This window comes from Saccopteryx bilineata, chromosome 5, assembly GCF_036850765.1.
Source record: "Saccopteryx bilineata isolate mSacBil1 chromosome 5, mSacBil1_pri_phased_curated, whole genome shotgun sequence".
NCBI classification, from domain to species: Eukaryota; Metazoa; Chordata; class Mammalia; order Chiroptera; family Emballonuridae; genus Saccopteryx; species Saccopteryx bilineata.
The window spans coordinates 162,086,109-162,103,993 of record NC_089494.1 but is presented as its reverse complement, the minus strand read 5'-3'; the positions used below and the strand labels follow the sequence as shown (position 1 = coordinate 162,103,993).

General features: G+C 46.7%; 1 protein-coding gene across 4 annotated transcripts; it reads left to right on the top strand.

Annotated features, from left to right (window-relative positions):
- The first annotated feature begins 883 nt into the window (after nt 1-883).
- On the top strand, nt 884-17,660 carry AKR1E2 (aldo-keto reductase family 1 member E2). 4 transcript variants are annotated; one of them, XR_010731933.1, is made up of 7 exons: nt 884-1,164; nt 12,489-12,586; nt 13,531-13,643; nt 15,183-15,249; nt 15,765-15,874; nt 16,901-16,998; nt 17,211-17,660. XR_010731933.1 is itself a non-coding variant. In XM_066280388.1 (5 exons), the coding sequence occupies exons 2-5, from the start codon at nt 12,494-12,496 to the stop codon at nt 15,867-15,869; spliced, it is 378 nt and encodes a 125-aa protein (XP_066136485.1). In that variant the 5' UTR covers nt 884-1,164; nt 12,489-12,493; the 3' UTR covers nt 15,870-16,584. The 4 variants fall into 4 exon arrangements, 1 of the variants encoding a protein (XP_066136485.1); XR_010731935.1 differs by having other exon boundaries at nt 15,183-15,254; XR_010731934.1 differs by lacking the exon at nt 884-1,164 and having other exon boundaries at nt 12,343-12,586.
- Nucleotides 17,661-17,885: the final 225 nt, after the last annotated feature.

The following is a 17,885-nucleotide window of genomic DNA, read 5'->3' as shown; positions in this document are numbered from 1 at the left end:
CTTCATGTTGTCACAGAGCTCCCTATAGTTTCCTCTGACTTTTTGAGTTTCTTTTCTTTTTTCTGCTTTGCTTCCATGCCTTCATTTATCTTGTCCTCTAACTCACTGATTTGATTCTCAGCTTCATCCATGCATTTGATTTCTTCCATTGTGTTCTTTATTTCTGATATTGTATTTGGCATTTCTGACTGATTATTTTTTATTATTTTAATGTGTTTTTTTAATATTTGCAATCTCTTTATTTAGGTGTTCGTAATGACCATCTATTGTTGTTCTAAGATCTTTCAGCATCCTTACAATTATTATTTTAAACTCTGCATCTGGTAATTTGGGTATATCTGACTCATTCAGGTTCTTTTCTGGGGATTTTTCTTGATTCATTTGTGTTTCATTTCTCTGCTTCCCATTTTGTCTGTGTTAAAGAAGGTTTTGGCCCTTGGAGTCCACTGGGTGTGGCCTCTGTGTTCTCTACGTGTGGTTTGTCCTCAGGCCCGCCACCCCTCTGATGCTGTTTCCTTGGGTGTTGAATATGGGGGTTGCCTGTGCCAGCCCACTGGGGCTGTTGATGTTGTTTCTGCCTCTCCTTCAAGAAAAGGCTATGATCACATGCTCGGTGTACCTTCCTCGGTGGCCTTGGCCTTTGCTCCTCCTCCGCTGATGGGGTTATGCATCACGCCCAGCCCATAAACCTTGACCCTGAGGGCAGAGGCAAGCACTTTTGCTCAGCTGTGGGTCTCTGCCTCATTCCAGGCATTCGCCCCACCCCCGCACCAGCTTGCAGGACAACTGCAACCTTTGGCTCCATGGGTGGGCGGGACTGCATGCCCTCCCTCAGTCATGGGATTCCGCCTGTTCTGTCTTTCAGTCCACCACTGCAGGAGGAAGTGGCTCCTGTGTCAGTCCACAGGCCTCGGATCCCACAAGCTGGACGAGGCTGTGCTCCTGCGCCCTTGCTCAAGGGCAGGTCCCTACCCCTTTGGGGCTCCTGTCCTTCCCCACAGCCTGGATTGCAGGTGGCCTAAAACTGGGTTTAACCATTTTTGTGTATCCCCTCCACCCCAGCCTAACAAGATGGAGCTCACACCTGGGCCTCAGTTGTGGCCAGCTGGTTTTTGCCCTTGCCAATGGAAACTCACTTCCGTGTCTGCTGCCACCCTCCCTCAGGTGAGTCCTTAGCCATGTGGTTACTGGTGCTGCAGTTCAGACCCTAACACTCAATAGTGTAGTCCCAAAAACTCCCTCCTTCTAAACGACTCTGCTCTAAGTATCCTAGAAGAGTTTATCTGGCTGGTGTCCTGCACCCTTTGCTGGTATTGCTGTTTCCAGGGGAAATATTCACTTCAGATTTGGGGATTGACTCAGCCCAGGGGTTAGGGTGGCTGTCCCTCAAAGAGTTTCTCCCTGTGCCTCCTAGATTATAATCACTTCCCGCTGCTCCTGTTCTCTTTTCTCTCCCCATCTCCCAGAGCCCTGTGTGAGTTGTTGTGAGAGACGTTTTCTTCGTTTCTTCGTGCTCCCTTTAAGAAGAATGCTGGGTCTGAGAAATCAGTCTCTTTCTCACAAACAGTATCCTGAATTTTTCCAGCTAAATACTGTCCATACACCTCTTCTACACTCTGGGGCTGCAGGCTGGGGCTTTGTTCCTGGGTCTCTGGACCCTCCCCTCTCTGCTAAACTCCCTTCCCACCACACGAGTCTCTCCTGGCTGCCATTTACTCCAGGGGCTGAGCACCCTATCCATGTTTCCGCTTTTCCTACCAGTCTCAGTGTGTCTTCTTCAATGTTCCTTAGTTGAAGAGTTCTCTTAGTTTAGTGCAAAGTTGGTTTTTCCAGATGATGGTTCTTAAAATTAAGTTGTAATCCACTTTGGTTCTGGGAGGTGGAAGTTGGTACGTTCGCCTACTCCATCGCCATCTTGTCCTCTAATCTTTTGTGATGGGATCCCAAAGGCAAATTCATTTGTAATTATAATATATGTGGCCATACTACCTCACTTGAAAGGCTACTGATGTCCCCATCACTAATGACTACAAGTTTTTATGTCTATACAGCTTCATAGTATATTATCAATCTTCTGGATTAGTCATTTGTAATATAACTGAGGCTGAGCATATTTCATGTGTATAAGACTATATTTTTTTGAAGTGTATGTTGAGATATTTTGTTCATTTTGTATTACATGGCTGCTATTTTTCTCATCAGTTTCTAGGAACTTTTTATCAGTAGGAGACTTTAGGCCTTTTGCCTGAGATATGAGTTGCAAATAATTGTTCCCAGTTCATCATTCCTTTCTTTTTATGTTCTGGTGTCTTTTTCTCTTGTATACTGTTAAAATATCAGTTCTCTCTGACTTGATTTATAGATTCAATACATTCCTTATAAAATGCCTCACCAGATATCTCTTTGTACAGATTGATGAGCTAACCTCAAAATTTAAATAGAAATACAAAGGGCCCAGGATAATCAGTATAATCCTGAACAAAGTTATAGGACATGTGATTCCACCTGCTCATACTTGTCCTTAAGCTCCAGTAACCAAAGCAGTAAAGTAGTGTACAAGGACAGAATTGCAAAGCAATAACATAGACTCCCACACAGACCTTTTATGAATCTCACAAGGATTAGGATGGAAGCCAAACATGAGAGACTCCATTCTGAGGATGGTTTAACATACAAAAAACAACCCGTGTATATTATCTGAATAAAATAAAAACCTACGTAATCATCACAGTTGATGAAATACAGCATGGAACAAGATTCAACAAACTTTTGTGATTAAAATACTCAATAAACCAAGAATAAAAGGAAAGAGACTCAACATAATAAGTCCTTTTATGAAAAGCCCACATCTATGACCATACTCAGTGATGAAAAACCAAAGCTTTTGCTGTAAGGTCAGGAACAGACAAGAATGCTTACTCCCACCATTTCTACTCAATATATATAGTATTGGCAGTACTAGCCAGAGCAATTAGGGAATGATATATAAAGATCATGTATTATATAGTATATACTTACATACAGTATAATATATGTATAGTATACACTTATATACATATATGCATTTTATATATAATTTATTATATAACACTATATAAAATGTTAATACATAATTTACATATTATACTTATAACATAAGAATATGTGTAATAAATATTTTATATGTAGTATAATATATAGTTACCTAAGGAGTATAGCAGGGCTTTGCTCCCAAAATTCAAGGGCTTGTGCCTTGAGTCACCAAAGGGCCTGTGAAAGGCTCCATACAGCAACCCATCAGGCATGATTAGGTCTGCTGGCTCACATGGCCCAGGGCAGAGCAGCCTGCACAGCAGCCTGGACCAATAGCAGAGCCTTCTGTTGTTCTGGGCTAAGCTCAACAATAGCAGTTTTTTACCAAAAATCAATAATTTAGCAAAATGAGAAGTATGTTGCCTACAAAATCGAAAAAGCCCTCTAGTTGTCTTCTCTGGTGGAAGGAGAGGCTAGGGGCAGCTAATTATCTTTCACCTTGGAAGGAATAGCTCAACTTGGCCTAGATCACTGATCCATAGACATGTCACTGAGGTAGAGGCCTTTTAATTTTTTTGGACTTATTCCCCACCCTCAACATGCATATGTCTTACCACTAAGTCTAGAGTAATTGCTACTTCTTGGTAATTGGGTCCAATCAGCATGTTACTGATGCAGTGGACCAGTGTGATGTCTTTTGGAAGGAAAGACAATCAAGGTCCCTGTGAACTAAAGTGTGACAGAGCTGAAGTACTGATACACCCTTGAGGTTAGACAGTGAATGTGTATTGCTGGCCCTGCGCAGTGAAAGCAGACTGCTCTAGAGCTCTTTACAAGCAGTAATGGAGAAGAAAGGATTTCCTGATCAAAAGCTTCATGCCAAGTACTGGGAGTGTATTATTTTGCTCAATCAATGAAACATCTTAAGATCAACAACAATTGGACGCTGGCCTATTGGCTCAGTGGTACAGCATTGGCCTGGTGTGCAGGAGTCCTGTGTTCGAATCCCAGCCAGGGCACACTGGAGAAGCACCCATCTGCTTCTCCACCCCTCCCCCTCTCCTTCCTCTCTGTCTCTCTCTTCCCCTCCCACAGTCAAGGCTCCACTGGCACAAAGTTGGCCCAGGCACTGAGAATGGCTCTGTGGCCTCTGCCTCAGATGCTAGAATGGCTCTGGATGCAACAGAGCAATGCCCCAGAGCGATGGGCAGAGCATCGCCCCCTGATGGGCGTGCTGGGTGGATTCCAGTCAGGAGCGTGTGGGAGTCTGTCTGACTGCCTCCCAGTTTCCAACTTCAGAAAAATACAAAAAAAAACAACAACAATTGGAGTCACCACCTGGTAAAGCTTACAATAATTCATGTCATTTTTTAAGACATATTTTGGGCCTCTATCACATCCTTTCTTCTGTACCATAGACCCCTTGCTGAGATAATCTTGGGCAAATAGCTGCTTTGCTTTTTCCAGAATTCCATCCTCAGGGCACAGGGGTCAAGCACTTTGACAACTCTTGTTACACATGAGGTATAGCTTCAGTACTCAGTACACCCATGATCTGAGAAAGTGCCTCCCACTGAGGCCACATTTTTCAAGTAGGCCCCCTTGGAAGGTCCTTGTCACATGAGCTCTCATACGTGCAGGGCATTCCAAGTGTAATCTGACTGATCTTGTGTTCATAATATTGTGGGAGGCTGCTGCCCTATTTCACAAAAAAAGGAAACAAGGATCTAATAGTAATACTTTTCCAAGGTCACTGAATCTCTCGATGTCCCCAACCACACGCTGAATGTGCTGCATATGTGGACTGGGGACGGGCAGAGGGGGTGAGGAGGAGTCACCCCAGTGGAGTGTTAGAGGTAGTCTCAGCACTTAACTATCTCCAAACCCCCAGTCTAATGCTCTGCCTTTCCAACAGCTTCCCACCACCCTGTGCTTTGTAAGGCCCTCTGCTCACACAGGCTCAAGTGAGTTCTGCTGTTGTAACTGAGAGCTTACCTGGGTGGAGCATGTTCAAGGCTGTCCTAGGAGCTGCCCTAGATGTGCTTTCCTGGCTGAGAGGAAGGGGTTTGTGCCAAGTGGGAGAGAGGCAGGCAGGCAGCCAGGCCATTTCTCTTCTGTCCTGGATGGCCGCCTGGCTGCTCTGTGGAGAAGCTCGGTTATGGGGCTGGAGGGACAAGGGCCTGGATGGGGCCAGGACTACAGCAAGAGCCCTGCAGTGAATAGTAATGGAATGGAATGCGTCATCATATAAATGTAGCTTGGAAAAATTGTGCAAAGATTTCTTTTGGATACACTCCTACGCTCAGCAGTGCTAGATAAGATATGTATCTGTGGAACTTATGGGTCTTGTGAGCTATTCTCCCAGAGACCAGTGTCCTTTCACTCCAGGGATCCAGTGGGGCCGGTTCTTCCTCACATTGTCCCCAGGGCTGGTTGTCAACAGACACTAAAGCTGCTACTGGTGGTGACACATCCAGTCCCCGTAATGTGTCTTCAGCAGGGAGGTGACAGCCTCTCTTGCAGATCGCCAGTTGGTCATGTGAACTGCTTCTCGTTTTTACTGCAAGTGTCTTTTTCTTGTCCCTTTTTAAAACAGTGAGTTTTGAGAGTTTTTGGTACGCCAGGATATTAAACCTTTCTCTGGCCTCAGGTTCTGAGGAACGTTGTTCTGGTTCCCATGTGTCTTTCCACTTGTGACTTTTTCCTTATTTTCAGATGACCACAAAGGAGCCATTTGACCTGTTTCTTTGTGGCTCTGGCTCTCAGTGACACTTAGAACAGTGGCTTACCCCAAAGATTCTGTATATATTGAATATTTATTTTAAAAGCTTCAGTTTCACATATAATCTTTTTCACCTGAGATTTCTTTTTTAAATAAAAAAGTACTATTTTAATTATTTTTAAAAAGCAAAAATTAGTCCCTTTAAATACATGTGGGCAGACATAAAACGCCACATATTATGATTCCATTTTCTGAGTAGTCCAGACTAGGTAAAGAAACAGACATAACAGGTTAGCTATTGCTGGGGGCTTAGGGAAGGGAGTGATGCTGGGTATGGGCTGTCCTTTCAGGGAGATTAAAATAGTCTGCAATTAGATAGTAGGGCTGCTTATGCCTCTGAATTGCAGAGTTTAAAATGATAAATTATATTAATGATTACATTATATTGAATTTAAATTTTAACATATAAAATGTTTTAATTTTTATTTTTAAATATGAAGAGAAAAGAAATTTAAGTGCTCCCACCAGAAGGGAGAAGAGGCCAGCTCTGGCGCTAGGTATAGCTCAGGAGCTGGTGCAGAGGGAGGAGCCAGGTGCAGCTCCTGCTCTCCTGGCACTAAGACAAGGCAGAGCTAAAGCTCCTGCTGTAGCGGGACTCTAGCTCTGGAGCTGCTGCTAGAACCGGTGTGGACTTGGCTCTGGCTCTGGACCAGCTGCCGGAGGTGGCATCAAATCTAATGACGAAAATGCCTCAAGCTCTAAACAGGCTTGCAACCTCTATTTACACAACTGAATCTAGCTCTTGGATGGCAGAGGAGCAGGTGCTGGAGCGAGCGCCATGTGGAAACCGCACTGGAACTGCAGGAGGAGGAGAGGTCACCTACACACCTGCCTTCTCGTGGGCCTCTGCAGAGACAGACCATATCCCAGAGCTCTCTAGAGAAAGATGTTTTCCTAGCCTGAGTCCACCTACTGAGTGGTCTGAGGGCAGTCTGATCCTGTCCCTACACCAACCTCTGGCAGCTCCTCCTTGAGTGGCTCCAGCACTGACCCCTCCCCATAAGCTCACATGCACCCACCACCACCACCTAAGGCTCTGCCTCAGAAGGCTGTTAGTCCTCCAGCTGGGTCCAAACAAGGTTGGCACTGTGCTCCAGGTCTGGGCCAGGAGGGCTGAGCTGCCTGTAAGCCATAAACTGCTTTAGGATGATAACGTCTACCTCGTTCAGATGCTGACCCCCACTGGTCTCAGTCCCAAATACCCCCGACAGAAGCCTTTCTGTTGACTCAAAGGCCACGCACTCCTTTAGTTGTTCCTGGCATCTGTCATCCTTCTGACAATGAGGGCAGAGGAAGCCGTATCTAGAGGAGGCCAGGAAACTGTCACATCCAACGTCCTGTGTCCTCTACCTGCTATGATGTCTAGTGGAAGTGGCCGATGTGCCAGCTGGCATGAAGCTGGGAAGATAGAAATTTTAGTCTGCTCCATTCATTAAACTATGTGAAGGGTCTAGGAAAGGACCCTCATGCAGTAGACACTGACTGTATCTATTTTTGACAGATTGAATCTTCTCAGGTATCTCAACAAGGCCCCAGGGGTCCCTGCTCTGGCTACACCCAGGATAGGGGACTGCCCAGATAGAATGTGGAATCTCATTTACAAATGGGAAACAGCTTTTCTTAAGGCCACAGAATAACTGAGGCTGGAGGCAGAGAGCTTCTTCATAGGGAAGAGAAAATCATAAATAAAAAACCATAGCCCTCAGCAGCCCTTTCCACAGAGCCAAGCACAGAGTCAGTACTCTCCATGGCTTATTCCACTTAGTCCTGACAATAATCCTCTGAGCTTGGTTCTCATAACACCCTGATTTTCACATGGGCAAACTGAGGCTCAGAGAGGTGAAGTGACATTCCCACAACACACAGCTAGGAGGTGTGCTGTGAAGGAGAGAAGCACCGACCTTTTCCACAGCAGGTCTGTGACCAGTAGGTGCTGGAGAAGTTTCAGTGGATAGACAGGGAGGCGGGCACACAGTAGTCTGCTCTGGAGGGCAGACACCAGGTACTCTACCAGCTTCTCCAGCAAACCTGCCTTCACGGTTCCCATCCTGCAATTCTCATTCAGGTTCAGGGACGGCTTATTTTCACACTGTTGTAATACAAAACAGGGACAAGTCAAACAATATAAACAGTAGCAAATACAAAAATACTTGTGGCCATAATTTGAAGCAAACGCGGTGTATCAAGAATTTTTTGATATTCCCACAAATAAAAAGTAATTTTGCTTTTTCACAGTAGCTGAATGAATTAATGAGAGGATTTCACAGCCCTCTCCCACTTCTGAGAGAACCACATCATCATGGAGATTGAGCTAATAATAATAATAATAATAGGTACAAGTTGGGTCAGAGGCAGGGGCTCCACCAGAATGACTGACCCCTTCCCGCTCCAGTTGCTCCATCTACCACAATGCGCACAGCCCCTGCCTTGGTGGTCATTCCCAGCACTGCAGCAGGAAACAGGAAAACTAAACATCATTGTTTGGGGTCATCTAGGTAGTGGGGCTACCAGGCCCCAGAGGGCAAAGGAGCAGGACCTGTGAGCTCCAGGGGGCATAAGAGGGGCCTGGTATTCTCTCTGTTCCCCAGTTTCTGTCTATTGTCCTGACATGCCCAGTCCAGTTAGTAGTAATGAACATTTTTTTCTGGAAGCATCCTCTCCCCAGCGAGGACAATGACTCCGCCCAGTTCCACCTGAAGAACTGAGGCCCCGACAAGGGTGGTCCGACCCTTGGTCCCGGGGGAGCGGTCCAATGCCCAGCACCTGCCCCCAGACCGCCCCCAGCCCCAAGGACTTCGGGAGATAGAAAGCATTTACTGGACTCAGCGCAACAGGTCATCGATGGAACACAAAGCACAAAATACACTCCTAGGAACCAGTGGGACTTTCGGGGTCCCCGCCCCCAGTCCACTCAGTTGCGGGGGAAGAATGAGGCCTCCCCTCCTTACCCTAGAGGTCCTTCCTTATAGAGTGTGGGTCCCAGAGCGGTGGACAAAGCATCCCAGACCCTGTCCTATCCAGACTGCCCTGGGGGTGGCCTGCAGAACCTGGGACCCTCTGCATCTCAGCCCATCAGCCTGGCTTCACTCCCTTCCTGGTGCGCTGCACTTTTGATGCTACACGTTGCTAGGAGACGGGACCCGCTGAGACCTCAAAGCCTAAAGCTTGCACACCCTGCTTCCCAACAGCCCACTTTCCTAGGAGATGTGGGAATGCCCACTGGTCCTCTGGCGCTACCAGATAACCCGCCGCCTCGGAGCTACTGGCCAATCCAGAGTCCGCCTCGGTGGCTTCTGAGTCTTGTCAAAGCCACAGAAGAGCCTTCAAAGCAGGAGTCCCCAAACTTTTTACACCGGGGGCCAGTTCACTGTCCCTCAGACTGTTGGAGGGCCAGAGTATAAAAAAAAACTAGGAACAAATCCCTATGCACACTGCACATATCTTATTTTAAAGTAAAAAAAACAAACAAAAAAAATACAATATTTAAAATAAAGAACAAGTAAATTTAAATCAACAAACTGACCAGTATTTCAATGGGAACTATGGGCCTGCTTTTGGCTAATGAGATGGTGGTGCCCTGAGGGCCAGTCTGGCTTGCTGGTCAGAAAACAGCACAGAGCTATGGTGCTTTTGCCCTCAAGTTCCTTCACAAGGAAAATAATGGTGGATTAGCATGATAGTGCATCATTGTGCTGAAGAAGATGATAATTTTGGTAGAAAGACTACCACCAGATCCAGTCAGCATGCACATCCTTGCCAACATCATATCAACAGATGTTCAGAGTAATAGGTACATGGGCAGAATGTTAAATGCTCTTGTTCATTATTTGATGTAATCTTTAACGCTGTGACAGAGAAGATTATTCCCAGCTGGCAGATGACATTTATGCTTAGTGAGGTTATATAATGTGCCCAACATTCCACAACTACTACATGATGGAAATGGAATAGAAGTCAAGTGCAGAAATGATTATAATGCATCAAGTATAATATCTTAAAATATTAGGACCAGTTTTAGAATAATGTGTGAAGGAGTATGGATCATGAATTACCAATGGAGTAGTCAGAACCCAAGTGCCAAAAATAATTCTTGTTCCCTTTAAGCCATGGAGGACAAAGTGACTGCAGGGTTGGTGAAAGCCTTTGGGGTGTCCAGCAGCTGGAGAGACTTTTCATAAACCCAACTTGAGGTTCAAGCCAGTGACTAACCAGGCGAGCTGTGTATGGCTAAGTGACGTGAAAGAATGGAGCCAGCTTTTTGGTTGTTACCTCCACATGGCCCCCCTGGAAACAAAGTGGGGTGGGGCACCAAGGAGGAATTTTCTCCAGCAGCTGTCAGAAGTCATGACTATGGAGCAGGTAAGCAAATGATGGGTCAAAGGCGAGAACTTTCTTTCTTTTTTCTTTCTTTCTCTCTCTCTCTCTCTTTTCTTCTTTCTTTCATTCTTTTTTAAATATATCCATTCCTTTGAGAGGGGAAGAGAGAGGCTTCAACTTGTTGTTTCATTTAGTTGTAGTTGTTCCAATGATTGCTTCTCATATGTGCCCTGACAGGGGTCGAACCCGCAAGCTCAGACAAGCTGGATTGACCCTCTGTCCACTGAGCCATCTGGCTAGAATCAGTGTGACCTTTCTAAAAGGCTCGTCTAGTGAGTTAGTGTCCTTGGACAGCAGGGCATAAGCATAGTTTTCCACATGCAGCCATGGGGCTATTTTCCAGGTATGTTCAGAAGTGACAGAGGGTCCAACAGGCCCTCATCCCTTGTTAGTGATGGTCAGAGATGGTGCCGGCTTCCTGTGGACTCACCGGCACCCTCTCCACTCTCTCCAGCCCAAGAAGATTGCATTGCAGCCTGAAAGTGATAGACAACTGAGTGGTTCACAGACTCTGCCGAGACTTGCATGCTGAGAAATGGCTGTGAGGAAAGGGTGTTTACTAGACTGGCTGTGTATGTATGTAGGAGGGGTGTTTATTTTACTTAAAAGTTTTTATGAATGTGTTATGTGCATACAAACAATTGCACACATAAGAATAGAGCTTGATACATTCTTATAACTGGACCTAGCTCTGGGCCAGTGCCCAGAGGGAGAAACAACAGGGCCGGTACCCCAGTAACCCCTCCCTGCTGCTCTCTGGTCCACACTCCCCGTCACTGTTCCAATTTCTAACAGCGCAGATCAGCTATTGGACTTTGTATAAATAATGTGACACTTGGCGTGCTCTTCTGTGTCTAGCTTTCTTTACTCAGCGATGTATGTCTTTGACTCTCCTAACTTCATGTGTGATTACCCATTCTTGTTTCCGCATGGGATTCTATGGTGTGACTGCCCGTCTTCGGTGACAGAAAGGTAGTTTCCAGTGGAGATACTGAAACTAGAGCATCACATTCTATTGGTTTTTTATACATAAAGTTTTAGGATTGAGATACAACATACATCCAGAAAAGTGCACATATCCTAAAGGGCACAGCTCAGTGAGTTCCCACAAGTGAACACACTCAACTCTTCAGTACCCAGAGCAAGAGCCAGAATGTCCTCCACTTCCTGGAAGCTCTTCCAGTCACCACCCATGAAGAGTGGCCAGTGTCCCAACTTGCACACTCAGTGGGCTCCCATTCTTTAAAGCTTCACACGTACAATCTCTCTGTGCAAAATTGCTTGTTTTCTATGTGGGTTTTTGTTGAGCTGGCCACTGATTTGAGAGAGGAAGGAAGTGGGGAGGGAAGAGAGAGATGCATCAACTCATTGTTCCACTTAATTGTACACTCATTGATTGCCTCTTGTATGTGCCCTGACTGGAGAACAAATCTGCAATGTCACCATGCTGGGATGACACTTTATCCACTGACCCATCTGGCCAGGCCTGTTGAGAGGCACTTTTAAATCATGAGAAGGCTGTTGCCTAGTCCGTGGGATGAGGAGGGGCTTCAAGGTCCTTTTTATAATTAGGGTTGGGAACCCCCAGGAATGCACCCTGAAAGGGGCTTTTAGAGAGCCAGCAGCTCTACTTTCTGGGTTTCTGGCAGCTCAGCCTGTGGGTCCTGAGAGCCTGCTGGGTATGAGGGCACTGTCCACACCTCTGAATTCACTCTAAATTAGCATTTAAATTCACTTATGACCTGGGGACATGAGGACTTAGAGAGTGTGGAGGAGACAGGAATCTGTTCTCGAGTTTCATAACCTGTCCCTCAGAGTCACTGTAGCATGTGTTTGTCACATGTAACTCCCAGCTCCCTTCATTCACTGAACGCTCACTAAGCACTCACTGCATGCTTGGCTTACCCTGGAGGCTGGGGACTGTTTGAACAACAAAAAATCTGACCCAGGTCCCTGTCTAATGGCAACATATAGACAATTTCAAAGAATGACAATACACAAGATGTCGACTAATGTCCAATGCTACAGAGGAAGGTACAGGCGAGGAGGAGGTAGCAGGCTGCACATTACTTCAAGTGCTCAGGGAGGGCCTCACTGAGCAGGGATTCTTGAGCGTTCAGGTGGCTTAGGTGTTCATCAAGAATGAGGACAGTGGGCAGCCCCTCAATCCAGCCTTTTATTTCATAGGCATGGACACTTAAGCCTAGAGGTGATCACGTAGCTCGTCAGTGATGGAGCCAGGACATTGATGTAGGTGCTCTTTTCCACTGTCTCACTGGTCTGCAAGCTCTTTGGTCAGCTGTGATTCTCTTTGTAGAATGAATGACACCCATACCTCACTCAGAAGAATCTGATCAGCTTCTGCCAGTCCAGAGGTGTGTCCTTGACTGCTTACCAGCCCCTCGGGGGTTCCAGGTAGGGCTTTTGGCCAGATATGGATGTATGTTTCAGTATCATTTGCACAGTTATCAGAAGGTTTGAGGAAGGCGTGGGCTGGGTGTGGAGAACACAGGCACCCCACTATTGGAACTGTCAGCTCCCCTGGTCTCCATGGGCTGGGGAAGAGCTGTAGCTGAAAGCAGAGTAGAGTCACTTCAGTGACTGCCTCGAGAAGGCAGTGACTTTTAAGGGACAAAACAAGCAGGAAACATAGCCTCCAGTGCTCTGTCAGACCTCTCTCTCAGAATGGGTCACAGATTCCCTATGCAATCATCTCCCCAGAACCTGGACTGTATATTGTGCTCCCCCATTAGCAGATGAGCCACCACCCACTCTGCCACCTGGGTCAGAATTGCCTTCCCTCTCTGATCCTCAAATCCAACCTGTCTGCAAGATGCATTGATTATTCTGCCAGAAAACTTGGAGTCTGTCCTGTCTCTTTTTTTTTTTTTCTTTTCGAAGTGAGAAGCGAGGGGCAGCAGACAGACAGATAACCACATGCGCACAACCTGGATCCACCCAGCATGCCCATCAGAGTGTGATGTTCTGCCCATCTGGGCCTTTGCTCTGCTGCAACCAAAGACATTCTAGTACCTGAGGGGGAGGCCATGGAGCCATCCTCAGTTCCCGGCCAACTTTTATCCCATGGAGCCTTGGCTTTGGGAGGAGAAGAGAGAGATAGAGAGAAAGGAAAGGGGGAAGGGTGGAGAAGCAGATGGGTGCTTCTTCTGTGTGCACTGGCCAGGAATCAAAATCAGGACTTTCACTCGCCAGGCCAATACTCTCCTGCTGAGCCAACTGGCCAGGGCCTGTCCTGTCTCTTGATCTCTGTTCTCACTGTCCTTGTCTTCATTAAATATGAATTATCTCCAGAGATTACAGCAGGCTATTAACTCCTCACAGGTTTCTTTGGTTTTCAGACAGCAGTTGAAGATAGCAATCCGATTATGATTGTGTTCCTCTTCTGTCTACAAATCCTTCAATTCTTGGTCTGGCCTCTGCCTATTTTTGCCTCATTTCTTCCTGCCAACAGGTAAGTGCCAACCTTGAAACTACTTAGGGCTCCTGCTTTCTAGTCTCTGTGCCTTTACAAACACCATTTTCTTTACCTAGAAATCTTCTTATCTTCTTTTCTTTTTGTGACAGAGACAGAGAGAGACACACAGAGAGGGACATATAGGGACAGACAAACAGGAAGGAAGAAAGATGAGAAGCATCATTCTTCATTACAGCTCCTTAGTCTTCTTAGTTGTTCATTGATTCCTTTCTTATATGTGCCTTGACTGAGGTGCTACAGCAGAGCAAGTGACCCATTACTCAAGCCAGCAACCTTGGGCTCAATCAAACCAGAAACCATAGGGTCATATCTATAATACCACGCTCAAGGCAGTGACGCCACACTCAAGCTGGCAGACTCAGGGTTTCATACCTGGGTCCTCAGAGTCCCAGTCCTGCACCACTACCTGGTCAGGCTTATTATTTTTTCTTAATCTGGCTAGTTCCAGTTTCTAATATAAGGCTCAGTTCTGCACCACCTCCTCCAGGAAGACCTCCTAACTTCCCCTTCTTAATGTTTCCTCCATAGCCCTTGTCACTCTTTTGTCATTGTTTTATTTTCAGTCTCTCCTACTTGTCAGAGCTATCTGAGTTGTGGGGATTGCATCTAAATCATGACTCTTGGCCCAGCCTGTAGCTCAGTACCTGGGACATATTAGTGACCTAGGAAAGGCTGAAATTATTTGACTATTATTGCCTGTGTGTTTCTCATGTGAAATGGGCACATGTGTGTGAACTTGATAGCAGTGAGGGCGTTCCTGAAGGCTGGGTCATACTCACAGCTGAGGGTGGGGTGAAGAGCCGTGCGAGAGAGTGTTGGGGGAGCCGTGCGAGAGGAGGGGGAGGCTGGTGGCCTGGACCCAGCCCATGTGGAGTGGGCTCTGTTTGGTCCCTTCATAGACACTGAGAACTGCTTCTATTCCAGAGTTTGAAACAATGTAACTCCTTAGTAAATATTTGCTGGGGGAAAAAATGGCTCCCCAAAGTGCTTCGGGCCTGGCCACTGCTGGACAGATGTTGAGGGGCAGACCCACAGACAGTCTTCACAGTCTCTGCATAAAGCTCTCCATAAATATCCCCAGGTACAATGTTCTCTTGGGCTTTGAGGTGAACTTTCCTGAGATTACAACAAACAATTGTCTATTCATGGTGATGATGGTGCCGTAGGCACTACTCTAGGTTCTATAAGAAGGGGTCAGAAGTCCAAGGCGCACACTATGGCCAGGAGCCCTTGCCTTAGACACTCTGATGTTACTGCCTGGGTCTCCAGACAAACACCAAATATGAGTAAAATCCATGTGCCAGCCATCTGCTCTGAAATGTCAGCCATGCTTATTTCTAGATGATGGATTTGTGATAAACTTTTCTGTACATTTAGATTTCCCACACTGAGCAAGTAACATGACCAGATAAAAGTAAATCTAGAGTTTCCACTTTGGAGAAAATTTTGGTTTTTTTTTAACAAGGAAGTGCATATATTTATTCTCATGTCCCCTGTGCTATTTATTTTCTCCAGAGAGGGCGAGGACCTAATGGACAACCCTGTGATCCAGACCATCAGACGGAAGCACCAGAAATCCCAGGTCAGGTTGGTGTGGCACCGCAGGGCTGGGAGGTACCTCTCTGCTCGCTCCTGGAGCCACTGGGTGGGCAGGGGGAGGGGAGAACTCAGTGTGTTCCAGCTGGTGACTGACTTGAACTATCCAGTGTTAACCAGACACTTGAGGCCGCCATGGTCCCATAAACTCAGGCCCATTGGGCTCCCAGACCATCTCCCTCAGCACCCAAGCTCAGTGGAGTGTTTGTTATTCTCCTCCTGGCTCTAATGTCCTACAGTTCGGGGAACTGGACACGTTAATAAATTTTCATTAAGGTATCAGCAGGTCCTCTCGCCAGCTCCTGTCCTTCAGACATGCTGGAGGGTCAGTGCAGAAATGCATTTGGTTCCTGCGGACTCTGGAAGGGAACGTCTGTGGTGGTAGTGCCTGCTGCCCGCGACTGTGGGCTTTACTGCACAGTGAAACACGAACTGTCCGGGAAGCGGCTGGTCTCTGACTCCACATGTTCGCCTTTGTCTCATGAGACTCTTTCCCTGTAGGATTTGATCCGGTTTCAGATCCAGAAGAATGTGATCGTCATCCCCAAATCTCTCACCTTAACATGGATTCTTGAGGATTTCCAAGAAGGTGTTTTCCTTCTCTGACGGCAGTAGGTTTGGGGTCATGTGTGTGCCAGACAGCTACACACTGCAACAAACAGGCCCAGCCTGTGCGGCTCTGACACAGCAGAGGGGCAGTAGAAGCACAGGCCTCACCCACCTGGGGGCTGCAGACAGGAATAAACTGGGGGAGGAGACATAATGAGGGGCCAGGGAGCCATATGGGCCACCTGCCACCCAAACTCCTGCTCTGCGCCCAGCACCACTCATTAACGCTGCCCCTGGGACTGCCTACTCTAACAGGAGGGATGCTTCCAGGCTGCCAGCTTCTCCCTTCAATGCCAACCACCCAAGCACAGCTCCCCCTCCAGGCAGAACTGCTGACTAGGCATCACGTGGACGACCCCGTGGGTAGATTCTGGCTAGGGCCTGTCCCCTCCTGGACAAAGATGAACTCATGCCCTGCACCCTCCTGCCCGCTACTCAGCAGCGGGTTAGGGTTGACTTTCCCATTTGAAGAGCTATGATTATAGGAACAGGTCACAGTCCTTGGGCATGTTAGGGATCAAGTAAGGGGACAGATTAGAATGTCTTAGAAGAAACAGAAAGTAAGTACTCTTAAATTACAATTTATTACAGCTATTGTTAGAGTTAATGGTCCTGAGGCAATAACTGCTGGGATGTGTAGAATAAATGCGTAAGTTCTTTTGAGTTTGGGTTTTTTGTTTTTTTGTTAGTTTGTGTTTTTGAATAGTAGGAAAAATACTTTGCTGCACCCTGTGACAATTCTGTATTATCCTCACTCCTATGGGAACAACACAGCACACACCTCATCTTTCCCAGGGCCCCTGCTTAGCCAATGCCAAGCAGATGGCCACATCTCCGTGGGTCTGGGAACGGAGGCTGAGGCTCAGGGAGTGGACCAGGTGTCACATGACCAGATTCCTTTAGGTCTCTGTGTCCCCACACGTCCAGCTCAGTGCTCTGCTGGTAGCATGTGCTGCTTAAATGTTCACTGGACTTAGTTCCCGTGAATATTTTCTTCTGGTTTCCAGTGTTTGGTTTTGAATTAACAGAAAAGTCATGAATGATCTCCTCCGCCTGGACAGGAACTGCTGACTGACCACATTCTCGTGCGAGTACGGCCCCCTCAGTGCTTTTAAAATGGAGGAAGGTTGGTTCCTGGATGGTATTTGTCATATACATTCTAGGTTAATGAAATCTAAGAATTGTTTCCTGTTTGAGAATGGGCCAGTGAGAGAACCCAAAGATGAATTTCATATATTAGGGAGTATAAAAATATGTGATTATGTCATTTTAATTGTGTGTTTTTTAAAATAGTAATCCCTTTTTGTTTCTGTTTTTGACTTGTTCTTTGGTTTCCAGAACTGAAAATCAAGGGATTATCCTTTCAACATAGGGTACTGAGCTGTGTCCCACCCCTCCTATAACGCGGCCCAGACAGATCCAGGGCTCTAAAGAGCTCACTGCCCAGCACTGGGCATGGCCTGGCCACAGATGGGAGGGACAGAGACGAGCTCCGCCAGATTTCTTCTAAGTCAGTGTGGTCTGTGACTGGAGAGCACGTGTCCCGAGCACATGCTCGCCCCGCAGACACCCACACAGGCGTACAAATCCCACAGGCACCGTGTGGTGGGATTCTCACAAGTACTGAGAGACCAGCGTGAAGAAGCTCTACAGTCACAGCTCAGCCTCAGCAGTGAGGCCCCGCTGGCCTCTCTGTTCCCTACTGGGTGCAGACCCCCAGTGACTTCCGGAGAATCGCTTACCTTCACACCTGGAAACAGGCTGGGTGAAAGTGGTGAGCTGTCTTAGCTCAACACAGAGGCATTTCTTCTTACTTAAAATATAAACTTTAATTTTAAAATGCTATTGTTAATGAAAGTTTTCCAAGAAATCAGATTATACCTGTGAAAACACCAAATCGAAGATGTGAGTGCTCATTCTCCATTTTGTACTCGGCGTTCAGTCCAAGACAGGGACCAGCGTCCTGTCCTCTGAGGAAAACAGGCTGGGTGTGCATGCAGGTTTGCTCAGGAC

Excerpts from the sequence above, each read along its gene's own strand:
- AKR1E2 (XM_066280388.1), top strand. The coding sequence starts at position 12,494 with ATGACACCCATACCTCACTCAGAAGAATCTGATCAGCTTCTGCCAGTC. Across the intron at positions 12,587-13,530 it reads CAGCCCCTCGGGGGTTCCAG|ACAGCAGTTGAAGATAGCAA; the intron begins GTAGGGCTTTTG and ends TTTGGTTTTCAG. Across the intron at positions 15,250-15,764 it reads GGAAGCACCAGAAATCCCAG|GATTTGATCCGGTTTCAGAT; the intron begins GTCAGGTTGGTG and ends CTTTCCCTGTAG.